The 17263-nt window shown below is 37.0% G+C and overlaps 1 protein-coding gene across 1 annotated transcript in view; it reads right to left on the bottom strand.

The window, feature by feature from the left end:
- The window catches only part of SLC30A5 (solute carrier family 30 member 5), a 36654-nt gene that overhangs the window by 18278 nt on the left and 1113 nt on the right, over nt 1-17263 (bottom strand). Inside the window, exons 2-5 of the mRNA XM_042987747.1 lie at nt 8604-8726; nt 7373-7439; nt 5396-5481; nt 1612-1699 (exon numbers count right to left, since the gene is read on the bottom strand). Of these exons, the coding sequence (XP_042843681.1) occupies nt 1612-1699; nt 5396-5481; nt 7373-7439; nt 8604-8726 (364 nt within the window). The remainder of the gene's footprint in view (nt 1-1611; nt 1700-5395; nt 5482-7372; nt 7440-8603; nt 8727-17263) is intronic.

The following is a 17263-nucleotide window of genomic DNA, read 5'->3' as shown; positions in this document are numbered from 1 at the left end:
TAACTCTTGATTTCAGCTCAGGTCATGATCTCATGGTTTGTGAATTCGAGCCCCTTGTTGGGCTCTGTACTGATGGCACAGAGCCTGCTTGGGATTCTCTCTCTCCCCCTCTATCTCTGCCCCTCTCCTGCTCATGCTCTCTCTCTCTCAAAATAAAATAAACATTGAAAGAAAAAAAATATTGGCATATGCTTTAATATTAATGATCCTATTTGAAATCTATGGGCTGGGTAGCCTCCCTGCTCTCCTTGGCATATTACTTTGTTCACTTAATTTTATTCATGTGCCTCCAATACTCAGCTTGAAACAGCTCCTTTTAGAACACGGACTACTACACCTTATTTATCTTTATTTCTCCTTTCCCCTGTAACTGGGACAATGTACCATTCACAGAAAGCATTCAATTTGGTAAAACAGAAATACTGTAGTTTTAAGAATTTGGAATTGCAGATTTATGACTCATTTACCAAAGAAGGATAATTCTTAAGTTATTTAAGATAAAGAAGGCTTCTGGGGTACCTTCAGTAGGTTAAATGTCTGACTCTCGATTTAAGGGTCGTGAGACTGAGCCCTGAGTAGGTCTCTGCAATGAGTGTATAGCCTACTTAAGATTCTCTTCCAAGCCTTCTACCCTTCTCCCGCTCATGTGTGCACTCTCAAAAAAAAAAAAAAAAAAAAGATAAATAAAGCTGCCTAGTTGGCAAAATGCTCATGAGACTTTATAACAAGTTCTTAGGTATTTTCCAAAAATGACGAATAAGGGTTAAAAATGAGGTGTGCGAGGAGCACCTGAGTGGCTCAGGTGGCTAAACAGCTGACTCCTGATTTTGGCTCAAGTCATGATCTCATGGTTTGTGAGATCAAGCACCGGGTTGGGCTCTGCACTGACAGTTCAGTGCCTGCTTCTCGCTCCCTCTCTCTCTCTGCCCCTCCCTTGCTCTTTTTCTCTCAAAATTAATTAAAAAAAAAAAAAAAGAAAGACAAAAGAATAAGGTGGGTGACAGGCTTGGCTACAGCATGATGGATATTTTTGTGGTGATCAAACAGTTCTGAATCTTGTCAAGGTCTATGGATTATATCAATGTCAATTTCTTAGTTTCCATAGTGTGTTTGAGTTGGGTAAGAAATTACCACTGAAACTGAGTGAAGGGTGCTTTTCGTGCTCTTTTTGCCACTTTCTGGGAACATATGATGACTTTGGAATAAAAAGTAAAAAAAGTTTGTAAGAAAAAGTTAAAATTAGCAGAAAAAGCCCCTGAATTCTTTTATTTATTTATTTTTGAGAGAGAGAAAGTGTGTGGGCAAGCATGGGGGAAGGGGTGGAAAGAGAGGAAGAGAGAGAGAGAGAGAGAGAGAGAGAGAGAGAGAGAGAGAGAGACTCCCAAACAGGCTTCCAGCTGTCAGTGAGGAGCCCAATGTGGGGCTCGAACTTACGAACTGTGAGATCATGATCTGAGCTGAAATCAAGAGTCAGCGCTTAACCAACTGAGTCATCCAGGCGCCCCCACACTTACATTCTTTTAAATGCTAAAAGATATTATGTAATTGCTTTAGTTAATACTTTACACGTATACTTTCAATTTTCAAGTAACTAATAAAAGAAAATTGTACCTTTGCTGGTCCTCCTCCAGAACTAGTGAACAAAACACTGAGTAGTGAGATGACAACAGTATCACTGTGTTCAAATAGCAGCAAAGTCCTAGAAAAATACAAAAACATTATCATTCACATAAAATATATCCGATCTTTACCAAGAAACATGAATTCAACAAGAGTAAGAGAAAATAAGTATTTCTTCCTGATTTCATAAAACACTGAGAAAAATAAATAGGTACAAATGCTTTAGAATTAGCTACCTTTTGGCATTATCTACCTGGTAATACTACTTGCATGATTATATCACACCAATTTCTTGTGTACGTGTACCAGGAAACACTTAGAAGGTTGCTCATACCAGCTTTGTTTGCAGTAGCCTCAACTTAATGCTACTGGTAAGAGAAAAATATAAATTAGAGTGTATCTATTCAATGGACTATTTTACAACAGTAAAAAATGAATAAAATTATACGAATATATTAAGAAATGGTGAATACTACACTTTAAATGTGTTATAGACTGCATGTTTGCATCCCTTCTAATTTTATATGTTGAACTCAATCCCCAGTGTGAATCCCCTCATGAATGGAATTAAAGCCCTCATATAAAAGACGATAGAGCACTCCCTTTGCCCCTTCTGCCATGTGAGGTTATAGAGAAACCAGGAAGCAGTGCCTCACCAGACAGTGAATCTGCCTCACCTTGATCTGAGACTTGCCAGTTTCCAGAACTGTGAGAAGTAAATTTGTGCTGTTTAAAAGCTACCCAGTCTTTGGTATTTTTGTTATAGCAGCCCAAATGGACTAAGAAAAAAGGACTGAATCTTAAGGTATGTGAATCTTATATTTAAAAATTGCCATAAAAATGAACTATATATATATAACATGCATCGAGACGGGCAAGTCTCAAACATAAATTTAAATGCAAAAAAGTACACTGTAGAACATACATGCAAAATCATCTAGGTACATAAAGTAAAAAACTTGTAAACATTAAAAAAACCCACAATTAAACATTAAAAAAAAAAAAAGACTTAGGCACATATGTGAAAAACTATAAAGGAAACCAAGAAAATGAAAAACAAAACTTAAGATGCTGACTACACCCAAGGGTAGGGGGAGATGGGGATACAATCAGGAGGGAAACACCAGCATTCAAAGGCATTGGTAAGATAGGTATTTTTTTTTTTTAAGTTTATTTATTTCAAGACAGAGAGAAAGCAGATAAGGGCAGAGAGAGGGGGAGACAGAAAATATCAAGCAGGCTTTGAACTATCAGCACAGAGCCTGATGTAAGGCTCGAACTTACAAACCATGAGATCATGACCTGAGCTGAAATCAAGGGTCAGACGCTTAACCAACTGAGCCACCCAGGATCCCCATATATATACACGTGTTATATACACATATACAGATATACATATATATATATATATTTTTTTTTTTTGAAAGAGAGAGAATGCACAAGTAAGCATGCGGTAAAGGGGAGGGGCAGCAGGAGGGAGAGAGAGAATCTTATGCAGGCTCAACACCCAGTCAGGAGCCCCATGTGGGGCTTGATCCCACAACTGTGAGATCATGACCTGAGTCAAAATCAAGAGTCACTACCCTTAACTGACTGAACCAACCAGGTGCCCCCAAGTATTGGTAAGATTTTATTTGGGGGACTGGATGTTGGATATGTCAGTGTTCACTATTATTAAACATACTTCCTCTCTTATCTGTATGAAATATTTTAAAAACTTGAAAAACTATCACCAGCAAAAACAGGGCTTATAGGATCTAAATAGTAAGATTTTCAGCTGCTCTTTTAACACATTTTCAATTTTTCTCTTTACTCAAAAATCTGTAATACAGAACACAGCAATACTAACTTTAATTCTATTAATGATTATGAGGTACAACTTAAGAAAATAAATATATCAAAAGAGTAATACCAACCTGAAATGAGACAGGCTATGGAACACCAAAGAGGTCTTTTTTATTTGAGAGAGAGACAGTATGTGTGTGTGTACATGTGCATGAGGGAGAGCAGCAGAGGGAAAGAGATAGAATCCTACACTGGCTCCACAGGGAACATGGAGCCCACTGCAGGGCTTGATCCCATAATCCTGGGATCATGACCTGAGCTGAAATCATGAGTCAGAAGCTCAACCAAATGAGCCACCCAGGCACAACTCCACAAAGTCTTTCTAGTCAAGAAATTGCATGATAGTTTTTATTTTTTAAAACTTAAGTAGGCTCCATGCCCAACATGGGGCCTGAACTCACCACTTTGAGATAAAGAGTTGCATGCTCTACCGACTGAGCCATCCAGGCACCCTGCATGATGGTTTTAATAAAAGAATGAGAGGGGCAGTGTTGGCACAGGAGCTGGCAGTGAGGGATTTTAAGGGTAGGAAGTAGAGGACTAAATAAGGAGTCAAGTAAGAATTTAACAATTTTCCCCTTCTTTCCCTACCCTAATATGTGGGGACAGTGATTTAATAACATACAGAACAAAACATAATTTCATGGAAAAGAAACTTAAATATTAGAGATGATAATACTGTTAATCATATTCAAGCATAAAGTGAAAAAGCTCTCCCAAGGTGATAAAATCCAGCTGCCTTACCTACCATTCCAGGATGCTGCTGCTGTCATGGACAAGGACATGACATCTGGAATTATGTATACCCTGCATCTGACGAAGTACACGGTAAACAACCTAAAGGGACTCAAACCTGGAAGCTATTCTATTAGCTAAAAGAGGGGAAAGGATTTTCACAAAGCATTTTCCACCTATCATTTTTACTCTGTCTACCCCATTATTCTGAGTGAGATTCTTTAAAATATCCTTAATTTTATTCCTTACCTCTCATCATCATACCCCCCTCCTCCCAACAATGGCCAGGTACTTTTTCTTATACTTTCAATCAATGAGTAAAACCCTTTAGCTACAGAGAAGCATTAAAAATGTTTATGCACAGTTGTACATATTACAATTCCTATTAAGTGGCCCTTAAGCACCACCCCCCACCCCCGGGGAATTGGTCCATTACATAAAAAGATTGCTCTATATAGATCTAGGGGAATATGAGAGTTAACTCATCTTTAATCTGACGATTGACACACTGTTGTCAAGACATTTGTTTACGACCATATTTTTTAAGAATTTTCTGTTGGTAAGAGTATTTCAGAGTGGTGAAGAAAAAAGTGTTTAAATAAAGATTTTGCTCTTCTACTGGTTGATTTTATTTACCACTTCAGACCTTTTAGTTTCTAAAATCAGTTGCTAAAAGGGATCACCAAGGGATGATGAAAAGCCACCTATGCTAAAAATTTTCTGAAACTGGATTTAAAAAAATTTTTAATGTTTATTTATTTCTGAGAGACAGAGCACAAGCAGGGGAGGGACAGAGAGAGGGAGACACAGAATCTGAAGCAGGCTCCTCTGAGCTGTCGGCACAGAGCCTGACACAGAGCTCAAACTGACAAGCCGTGAGAGCATGAACTGAGCCAGTCAGACGCCTAACTAAGCCACCCAGGCGCCCCTGAAACTAGATTCTTAACTATTAAAATATCATGACAGATCATGAACAATACATTAATGGTGTTCACCAAAAGCTAGACCACAAATTCAACAGGTTCTCTCCTTCCCTCCCTCTCTCCCCCACTCTATATGTTGAGTTGTATCCAATGCTATACAAGCGATAGAAGCATTTGCACATAACATAAGCATTTGATATTATATATAATGGAAGAAAACTAATATTCAAAATTAAGAAACACAAACAAACATTCAAAATATGCACTTTTACCTTAGTGGTCCACAAAGAGTGAGGCCAAAAAACCACAAGAGTGAAATGATACACCCAGCAACTGCATGCTTAAATATTTTGATCCACTATAAATGGAAACAAAAAGTTAAAAATTTTACTCATGTATGTTTTGCTATTATCTCAAAGTCTTAAACAAAACACATAGGGAAAGAAAATAATGGTAACACTTAAATATTTTAAAGGCTAAATAATTACATATCTTGAAATTAAATAGAAAATGTTAAGATTCTTTGACTAAATCTAGATTTGTAAGACAGTAGTCTGTTTTCCATTTTCTATATTCTTACCTGTTGTTAGATTTTGAGATCTTTTTCTATAGAGTATAAATGTTTTTTTTTTCATTAGTTTCTCACTAGTTTGCTAGGAACATGTATTGTTTTAGTCTTTAAATTCTTTTCTAGAGATATTCAGAGCTTTAATTACTTGAAAAGAGAAAAAAAGTTATGATGGGGTTTAAAATATTAATCCCATCTTTAAAACACGCATGGTCTCTAAAAGAGAGGTAACTACGTTTGTCATTTTAATAAAAAATTGCCATACAAGTTTCTAAGTTGTGGCATACAGCAAACACGTAGTAGGATATACCTCTACTGTCCAAAGAGGTGATAATATGAGGTGACTATGCAAAATGCAGGACATTTCTGCTATGTATCCTGAACTTCAGGGGTCTATAGAAAATACTAATGAAGATGAGAGTAACAGCTAATACTTACTGCATAGTCACTATATCCCAGGCACTACTTCAAGAACTTTATATGTATTAATTCATTTATTCCTCACAGCTTCATTACAATGGTATTATTAACTCCATTTCATAGGTGAAAATATTAACGGAGAAATTAATTAACTTGTTCAAAGTAAAAGTTTGTAAGGACAGACAGAATATGCATCTGTCTGCCTCCAGAAGCCTCATTCTTAATCCCTATGCTTTATCTGCCTCCTCATGACACTTGTACTAGGCTCTTGGGTATGTCTCCATGTCTCATTCATAAATCTTTCAGAATAAGGATACTACATTACAAAAAAAGTACTGTATACCTTAATGTTTTTCTACTTTCTTCTTCATATTTTTTTTTTACCCTATGACCCAGCAATAGCACTGCTAGGAATTTACCCAAGGGATACAGGAGTACCGATGCATAGGGACACTTGTACCCCAATGTTTATAGCAGCACTCTCAACAAGAGCCAAATTATGGAAAGAGCCTAAATGTCCATCAACTGATGAATGGATAAAGAAATTGTGGTTTATATACACAATGGAGTACTACGTGGCAATGAGAAAGAACGAAATATGGCTCTTTGTAGCAATGTGGATGGAACTGAAGAGAGTGATGCTAAGTGAAATAAGTCACACAGAGAAAGACAGATACCATATGTTTACACTCTTATGTGGATCCTGAGAAACTTAACAGAAACCCATGGGGGAGGGGAAGGAAAAAAAAAAAAGAGGTTAGAGTGGGAGAGAGCCAAAGCATAAGAGACTGTTAAAAACTGAGAACAAACTGAGGGTTGATGGGGGGTGGGAGGGAGGGGAGGGTGGGTGACGGGTATTAAGGAGGGCACCTGTTGGGATGAGCACTGGGTGTTGTATGGAAACCAATTTGACAATAAATTTCATATATTGAAAAAAAAAAAAAGATTTTATTTTTAAGTAATCTCTACACCCAGCATGGGCTCGAACCCAGAACCCGGAAATCAAGAGTCACACATTCTACGGACTGAGCCAGCCAGGTACTACCCTCTTCTGCATGTTTAAACATTCTGTAATCTTAACACTTTAGTTTACTCTTAAAGCCTCAATACTGAAAGACATATCAAGACCAAGTTAACTCTGGAAATAATCTGCTGTGTACTTAAGTCATTTTTTAAGTAACCATGCTCAAAGAAAGGGCACTGTCTCTTGGCCCACTAACTAGGAAGCTGCTAGGAAAAAAGAATTGTGCAAAAAACTCACCTGGTGTTTGGTAATACTTTTCCCAGAAGAAAATGGCTTTTGAAACAAAACCATAAAAAATGCAGTTCTGTGGATATTGAAACATTAATATATTAATATTTGTCTTATATACAAGGTGTAATGTTAAGATATTTATCTTAAACAAATACACTAGAACTTGAAAGGTATGTTACCCTCTAAAAAATTATACTGGAGAACAATATTTATTCAAATAAAACTTCCACTGCAACATTTTGGGGAATGCTTATTTTGTAATTATCTTCAGAACCAATTCACAAGCCACAAAAGAAAAGGAGTCTCAATGTTTTTTCATACTGGGAAATATATAAAAAAAAAAATCTATCTTCTCCAAAATTTAATAACAAATCTTGAAATAAAAGAAATGAAGAAAGTACTTATTGTATGTCTTTAGGTTTCACATTCCCAAAATGATTATATAAAAATGCATACAACTGCTTAAAATTTCCTAGTAAAGAATCACTTTCCATAATTGCTAAAATTAACTCCCAGGAGTCTTTAATAGACTGTTATTAACAGAAAGTAGTTGCTATCAATCTCAAGATCTAGAGAAACTTTATTTACAGAGAATTTCTTGCAATATGCAGAATAATGTAAATTTATATTATATGAGGACCCTGTAGTGTGAAGGGAACATATAATGAACAAAACCCAGCACAGATTAACTTAGAAAATAAGGAACATCTGTGCCAAGACAAGTCTCAGGTAACATTCTACCTGCTGGAAGGCTGAACTACACCAGTGGTATGGTCTGGAGACTCTTTTAGGGAAACTGTAGCATCAAAACTATTTTCACAAAAATTCTAATAAATTATCTGCTCTTTTCACTTTTATGCTCTCAGGGGTATACAGTGGAGCTCTTCAGAGGTTAACTGATAAAAGAGATCCTGCAACAGACTCAACGCTGAAACAGATATGAGAACTTAGCAATCTTCTATTAAGCTGGACATTAAAAGAAATCTACAAAAACTTCATTAATGCAAAGTACAGTATAAGTCTAGTTTTGGCAAGCTATTACAGTACAATAATCATTTAAAAAATTCTCTTTGTACCTCTAACCTTAGGTATTCTATTTTTTTATTAAATTATCATACATTAGTGAGGAGGGATAAATAGCACAATATATTCTATCTAAAATTTCTTAAAGATACTCAGTTAAAACAGGAGTTTCAAATAAATAAAACATAAGGAAAAAGGAATCACACACACTCACCCAAGTTTTAATATAAAAATGAACTGAACAATGTGAACTGCTTTTAGGAGATCGTATGATTCAAAAAGTCCCACAGCCTTCAAAAATTTAGTCAAACATAGTAACACAATATATTTTGTTAATCTGAAAAATAAAAGCAGAAACAAGTTTCAGTATCATTAAAATCACAAGGAACTCTGTCATCTGTTCTTTTCTTATTATACAAGTATTGGGATCATTAGAAAAACCTCAGATATTCATTAAAAACATCAAACAAAAGCCCAAACAACTCACCATCTACATAACTACTATTAACATTTTGGTATATATACTTGCAGATTGTGTTCTTTTTAATGTTTATTTATTTATTTTGATAGAGGGAGGAGGGAGGGGCAGAGAAAGAGGGAGAGAATTCCAAGCGGGCTTTGGGCTCTCAGTGTGGAGCCTGACTCAGGGATTGACCCCATGAACCGTGAGATCCTGACCTGTGCAGAAATCAAGAGATGGTCTCTTAACGAACTGAGCTGCTCAGGTGCCCCCAGATTCTTTTCAATGTATAGACCGTGTGTCTATGTATATGTGTGTATGTGTGTGTATAGTCTGTTGAAGAACAGACACCAAAGTCTACCTGCAATGAAACCAGAAGAGCACGCTGTAGGAAGAAACAGAGGAATGGTAAATGCCTTAGATTTACCCCTCCTCTGCTTTGCTATGTGGCTGCAGTGAAAGTCATGGTTGAAAAGTCAAACAACCTGCCCTACAGAGTCTTGTAAAGGCTCAAGAATCTGAAGCACCTGAGAAAGGCCTGGGGAGTTAAAAAGAGAAGCATCAAGAAGTCTTCCAAGTAGTTAGATCCCCACATTCTCACCCAGCAGAGCCAGGCAACTACCTCTCCTCAATCATGACAGGACAGATGAGGCTTAGCTTCTGGAGACGTCTAGACAAAAGGCAAAGAGAGGAGGCATGAAGTGCTAGAATAAAACCATGGAAATTAAAGGAAGTTTCTTAACACCACCCCACCTCCCTTTCCTCTTCTACCTCCAATATCCTAACGGCTGGGCTGCAATCTCCCAGCAGAACCCTTCTAGGGATCCACTAGGGTTACGCCTCACACAGGTATTCATTCTAATTAGCTTTTTAGCCCTCACTCAAATATGAATAGCAAACATAGATAATCAATCCTTTAAGATAAGCTTATGAAAGGCCAAACAAACAGAAACAACAAATTTAACAGATAAAGATATTACAGGTAATAGCAGAAAACAACAAAGAATAATAAATAATATTCTCTGAGATATAAGAAAGAATATTGCACGCATGAAAAAATTAGGCTGCCATAAAAAGGAAGAAAAAAGGAGCTCTTGAAAAAGAAACTAAAATTAGGGAAGAAATTACTTCAGTTTTCTGGCCTAGTAGTTTTCTTAGAATAAAACCATTATTCTTTGCATGAAACCCATTATCTGTGTGTCCACTGTAACCGTGTAATACTGAACCGTGAATACTGTAATAATGAACATTATAAAACATACACAAATTAGAAATAAAAAAGAAATAAAAAGTTGAGAAATTTAATATTTTTTCCTTCACCCTAATAGGAGATCTTGTGTAAGTAATACTCAGGAGACCACTTTTTAAGTTTACATCAAACAGGTGTTAGTACATTAAAAAGTAGGTATAAGGGAAGTCCAAGGCCAGCACACTGGCAGAGATGAGAAGTCTCTACCAATGGGAGAAAAAATTCAAAATGCAAACAGAATTTTAAAAGAAACCTAAGTCACTCAGAGTTAAAATAATCTGACATCAATGGGGATATCAATGTATATAGGACAGTATAAAACTTGATGAATGTGAATAATCAAGTGCCATGGCAGTGAATTAACATGAAAGAGCTAAACTACACTAAACAAACAGTAATCTGATTAAGAAGGCATGAAAATATAGACTTTAGGAAGATTTTGATGCAATTATTAAAATAAATTTTAGTCCTTGAAAGAATGAATCTCAGCATCTTCACCAGCCAAGATGGCTCCTTTTCTGTTTTAGTCCAGATAGTATCATACTAAATTTAAAAAAAGAAAAAAAGATTTGAAGCAAAGTGGTTTTTCTTATCATGAACATAATCTGGGGGGCCTTTTATAGTTCAAACTGGGGATTTTAACTATGTGAAAATTAATCTCCCAAAAGCTAATAAAAATGTTACTGTCGAATCATGTAAGTCACATCCTAAAGCATTCTAAAGAAGTTCCCATTTAACCCATTTTGTTGATCAGTATAAACTTTCTTAAAATTTCTGTTTAAAAGATCAATCAGGGGGCGATGGGTAGCTTAGTTGGTTCAGCGTCTGACTTCTGCTCAGGTCATGATCTCAGTTTGTGAGTTTGAGCCCCACATAAGACTCTGTGCTGACAGCTCACAGCCTGCAGCCTGCTTCAGATTCTGTGTCCCCTCTCTCTGATCCACCCCCACTCATGCTGTGTTTCTGTCTCTCTCAAAAATAAACATTAAAAAAAAAAAGATAAATCAGATTTTCTGGGATAATAAAAAATGTCCTATAGCTTGATCATGCTGGAAGTTACATAGGTTTACACATTTGTGAAAAATGCAAACTTACACCTTTAAAATAAAGCGATTTATTTATTTATTTATTTATTTATGAGAGAGAGAGAGAGAGAGAGAGAGAGAGAGAGAGAAAGAGCGAGAGCACATGCACACAAGCAGGGGAGAGGGACAGGAGAAAGAGAGAAAGAGAAAGAGAGAGAGAAAGAGAGAGAGAGAGGCAGGAAGGGAGGGAAAATCTTACTCAGGCTCCACTCGGAGTGTCGAGCCCCAGGTGGGGCTCGACCCCATGACCTTGGGATCATGACCTGAGCCGAAATCAAGACTCGGAAGCTCAACCGACTGAGACACCCGGGCACCCCAAGTGTATTTTGTTTTTGGACTGTCTGTAGACTGGCTAAAAACACACAGTAAAACAAAAGAAATCTACCAAATGTCTAGCAATTGTACAAGTATGAAAGTAAATGTACATGTGCTAGAAAAACTGAACACTAATACCTTAGAAATTCTCTAGTTCAATTCCTCTCCTGTCACAGATTGGGAAATTAAAGCCCACAAAGTTAGCTAGGGTCAAGCCCCTGTCCCTTAAGTATGCTCGCTTTATTTAATTTTTTAAAAATTTATTTTGAATGAGAGAGCACACAAGTGAGGGAGGGGCAGAGAGAGAGGGAGAAAGAGAATTCCCAGCAGGCTTCATGATATCAGCTGAGAGACCGACAGGGGGCTCAATCCCATGAACCATGAAATCATGACCTGAGCCGAAATCAACAGTCTGTTACTTAACTGACTGAGCCACCCAGGTACCCCTTTTTTTTAAGTAGGCTCCATGCCCAACGTGAGGCTTGAACTCACGATCCGGAGATCAACAGTCACATGCTCTACTGACTGAGCTGGCCAGGTGCCCAAGTATGCTCTTTTTAATAAGTCACACACAAAATCAAAGTTCATCCAAAGGCTTTGAGGGTTCCCATCTCAATTACACATTACACATTCATAATAATTTATTACACATTGTAATTATTACACATTTATAATGGCTCACACAAACAGTAAAATCATCTTTAAATTATACATTTGTAGTGGCCTACACGAATAGTAAAGTCACCTTTATTAAAAAAATTTTTTTAAATTATTTTTTAGAGAGAGAAAGACAGAGTTTGAGTGGGGGAGGGGCAGACAGAGAGGGAGACAGAATCCAAGCAGGCGCCAGGCTCTGAGCTGTCAGCACAGAGCGTGACATGGGGCTTGAACTCACAAACTGTGAGATCATGACCTGAGCCGAAGTTGGACGCTTAACCGACTGAGCCACCCAGGGGCCCCTTATTTATTTATTTTGAGAGAGAGTGAGCATTCGAGCAGGGAAGGGGCAGAGAGAGAGAGAGAGAGGAAGACCAAAAATCCCAAGCAGCTTTTGCAAAGTTAGTAAAGAGGGTGATGTGGGGCTTGGACCCCTCACGGACTGCAAGATCATGACCTGAACCCAAGTCAGACGCTTAACCAACTGAGCCACCCAGGAGCCCCAAAATCATCTTTAAATATGAAAGACAAAATGCACATTAAAACCTAGGATTAATTTATATTTTGGCCCATTTAAGCTGGAGAAAAAAAGTCATATAGACTTTAGTACAGTGAACATATTAACTATATGAATACTAAGTAAATATTCTGGTTAGGGTAGCAATTCAAAATTAACCAATGAAAATAAAAGTTGGGCTAGAAATCCACTGTTTATTAGTTCATAACACAGGGACAGTCATTATAGGTGGTCAGCAAATGTTCACCAAATGAAAGAATGTGAACTCTACAACTACACTTATGCGTTACAGTACCATCTCATATAGTAACATAGAGTGCAAAAATAGAGTACCTTAAGTGGTAGTCCAAGCTTGTGGCAATCTGAACTATCAGCAACCCAGGCATGGACTCAGAATGAAAGAAAAGAATGAAATCAAGTAGAAAGGGACACTAGAAATCTCAAGGGCTTTACTCCTTAAACTCTTAATTAGGTGTAATAATAAGGCAGTAGGATAGAAGCAAGGACACAAAGAACAACAATGTCAAGATAGGGAGAGGAAAAACAAAGACCAGGAAAACCAGACAGACATACATTAAAAATCACCAGTATGGGAATTCTCAATGTCAGCAAAGAGACTTGTACATTCTCCATGGGGCTAGTTAGCCCTTCTTCAAATTTTGTTTGCACACATACTATATGCCAGATGCCATATGTGGCCAATGAGATCTAAGGGAAGACTGACAGGGTGGTTTCAAGTATAGCCTTCCCTCTTCCAGATAAAAGGGCAAGATCCAGCTGGAAATGCTTCTGTCTTCTTTCTGCCTTCAAGGGAGGAGCTTTATCTAAAAAATGTTATCAGAATGTTAACATTATCTAAAAAGTGTTATCCATCTTCTAACAAGCCTGAATATGAAAGCTGATACACTTAGGATGGCAGAAAGCAGAGGCAAAGAATCTGGGTTCTAGATGGTATCACTGAGGTTCTGAACAAATACCTGCAATCTCTGGTTTCTTTTATGTGAGAAGAATATATCCCTCTTTGTTTAAAGCTCTTAGTTTGGTTACTTACAACTAAATATATTTCTAGGTGCTATCTGTGACTCTTAATAGAGACAATGCTCTCAAGGAGTCTGAGGCCTAAGAAAGTGAGGCAAGCAAACAAGTATTTATGTGACCCAAATAAGTAATGGGACTTTTAAAATAGATGTAGAAGCAACTAACCCTAACTTTGGAAGCAAAGGTCTGTCTTCAGAGTTTGAGATGTGTAACTGTGTATTAAAGTAGGAATTATAATGGAAGAAAAGGGAAAGGGTATTTCAAAGCAGACAGCAGCATTTGGAAAATACTAATACTAGGATTAAGCCTTCGAATAAATGTATTTAAGCTCAATTAACTAGATCATAATGACCAGAAGTTATTAAGGAAAAGGTAAGTTATCTTTAATAAAATTGTTCTGCCAAGATGGGGCAATAGGAGAAATTATTTCTAAGTTTTTAAAAAAAAAAATTTTTTTTTTTTAACGTTTATTTATTTTTGAGACAGAGAGAGACAGAGCATGAACGGGGGAGGGTCAGAGAGAGGGAGACACAGAATCTGAAACAGGCTCCAGGCTCTGAGCTGTCAGCACAGAGCCCGACGCGGGGCTCGAACTCACGGACCGCGAGATCATGACCTGAGCCGAAGTCGGCTGCCCAACCGAATGAGCCACCCAGGTGCCCCTCTAAGTTATTTTTATTATTTTTCTAAATGTTTTTATGTTTTAGAGAGAGAGAGAGAGAGAGAGAGAGAGAAAGTGTGAGTGGGGGAAGGGCAGAGACAGAGGAGGAAAGAGGACCCTAATGCAGGAATTACTTTTATAATCTCTGTAGTTTAAAAATTAAAAAAGGAATAAAGAAAATTAGTGTCATCATAATAGAGGGGCACCTGGGTAGGTTCAAACTCATAAACTCATAAACCATGAGATCATGACGTGAGCCAAAGCTCAACCGACTGAGCCACCCAGAAGCCTCTAAGTTACTTTTGTTTAAAGTATTAATAAAACTTTAAAATAAATAAGTTTGGTACTTCAAACACAAGATTTAGTCAGAAGGAACATTAATTTAAGTAAAATAGTTCCTGATAACTTACTACTATTATGATTTTTTACTTTTTTATTTTATATTTTTTAATGTTTATGTATTTTTGAGAGAGAGCGTGCTACCAGAAGAGGGGCAGAACTCACAGACTGCTAGATCATGACCTGAGCCTAAGTTGTACTCGTAACCGACTGAGTCACCCAGGTGCCCCATATTACAATCTTTTTAAAAAAATTAATTTTTTTGAGGGGGGGAGAGGCAGAAGGGGGGGCGGGAAGGAGAGAACCTTAAGCAGGTTCAAGCACAGGGCTTGATCTCACAACAGAGAGACAGATAAAGACCTGAGACAAAATCAAGAGTCAGATGCTTAACCAACTGAGCTACCCAGGTGCCCCTCTATTATGATGACACTAATTTTCTTTATTCCCTTTTTAATTTTTAAACTACAGAGACTATAAAGTAATTCCTGAGAAGCTGCTTGTTATTAAAATTTTAGGTAAAATGGTTCCTAACTTCCTCCTCATAGGTGACCAACTGGTCATCCTTCCAAGCCTTTTCCTTTGCACTTCTACATAGACACATGCATATATTATATATTGACATATTTACAATTGTACACATATTTTGATATTGCTATGTGACTTTCTGTGTAACATGTTGAAGATTTTTGGTACTATTATTAAACTAGGAAAATTATTTTAACATTTAGTTAAAAGTTGGACTCTCTGATTTTATTTTGAGAGCATTTCTTTGAGATAGAGAAAGAGAGAACACATGTGCAAGCACGGGGGAGGAGCAGAGAGAGGAGAGAGAGCAGGCTCTGCACTGTCAGCACAGAGTGCGATGTGGGGCTTGAACCCATGAACTGTAAGATCGTGACCTGAACAGAAATCAAGACTTGGATGCTCAACCGACTAAGCCACCCAGCTGCCCTGGACTCTGATTTTTAAAGTCTCAACGAAGTTTTCCTGTAGGCCTACAGATGAAACACCAGCTAAGGCAAAATAACCTTATACTAATAAGTAGGTACTGTAGTTCATATTGTGCAGGGAAACACTGAAACAGCTTTATTTACTAAGGAAAGATGTGGGGGTGAGGAGAGAGAGGCTCTTCAACAGGGGCAGTGGTCTTTGAGCTACTTTCTGGGCAACTCTGGGAGACATACTTGACCTACTCAAGTTATAAATCATGATTGGCCATTAACTAGTTCCATCAAACATATCACTGATCTTTTATATATAGGATTACAAAAATTTCTGGTTCTCTAAACCTGTAATTACTGAAATTTGGGTTTGGGTCTAAATGTGCTTCTTGGGCTTTGCCCAGTGCAGCAGCTCATGGTTCTCCAGTAAACAAAAAACAAAATCAGTACATGTAAGGCATGGGGTTTAGGATAACTGATTCCTAGTTCAGTTACTCTTTCTGTTAACTTCCGACAATAAACTTTTTTCTATTATATCAGTTTCTTGATCTGTGAAACAAGGATACTATTATGTAGTCTGTAGCACTGTATTAAGGATTAAATTAGATGCTATACTCAAAGCACATCGGACACAGGTGTCCAACAATGTTGACCATCACCCTGTTTCCTGCAAAGAGTACTTACAGAAGCCGAAAAGAAAGATTTTAAACAATTGTTTTAAATTGTGAATTTGGGCATAAAAATCCCAAAAGTAAAGGATTTGTGAACTAGTTTCTGCTGCAGATTATAACTAGTATTGGATTATCAGTCTAGACAAAGGAAAATTCTTGCAACTGGGAATCTATTAAAAATGCAATCACTCCTGAGTTGAAGTTTTCTAATGAACTACAAGAGCAGTTCTGCTAAGCAAAAGACTGTTTACTACATCTACTTAAGATAGTAATCTCCTGAATAAATAATAGCTTGAAACTATTTAATAAAAATAATTTCTAGTTTACAGAAAAGTGGCAAGAATTATATACCCTTTACCTGGATTCCCTCATTGTTAATTGTCCCATTTGCATTCTCTCTCTCTCTCTTTAAATACAGGCGTTTTTTTTCCTCAACCACTTAAGAATAAGTTACTTACAACACATTTTTTACCCCTAAATTTGGATTTCCTAAGAACATGGACATTTTCTTATAAAATCAGGAAAGTTTTCAACTTCAGAAAATTTAACATTTTTATGCTACTTCATCACCCATGGTCTAATTTTGTCAACAGACCTATTACTGTTCTTTACAGCAATTTTTTCCCTCTACTACGAAAATCCAGACCAGAATCGCCTATTGCATTTCCCTGTCATGGTTCGGTCAATAATATGCGATGCTGTTATTTACAAGAGATTAGACAATTAAACTTATACTACAAAAATGCAATTGATTAAAGTTCTGTTCCGGCATTTTATGTGTTCTTTTCTTTTCAGTAAAAAAAGGTGTGTTAGCAACGCTATTTCTACAGTTTCAAAGGATTTATCAAAACAATCTTTAAATCTCAAAAGGAGTAAGGAAAAAACAGAACCTCATTAAAAATGAAGACACTAAATACCAATTCCAACAAAACCGTTGGGCT

The sequence above is a fragment of the Panthera tigris genome, chromosome A1, assembly GCF_018350195.1.
Source record: "Panthera tigris isolate Pti1 chromosome A1, P.tigris_Pti1_mat1.1, whole genome shotgun sequence".
Lineage (NCBI taxonomy): Eukaryota > Metazoa > Chordata > Mammalia > Carnivora > Felidae > Panthera > Panthera tigris.
The sequence above is the reverse complement of the archived record's forward strand: the minus strand, read 5'-3'. Positions and strand labels throughout refer to the sequence as shown.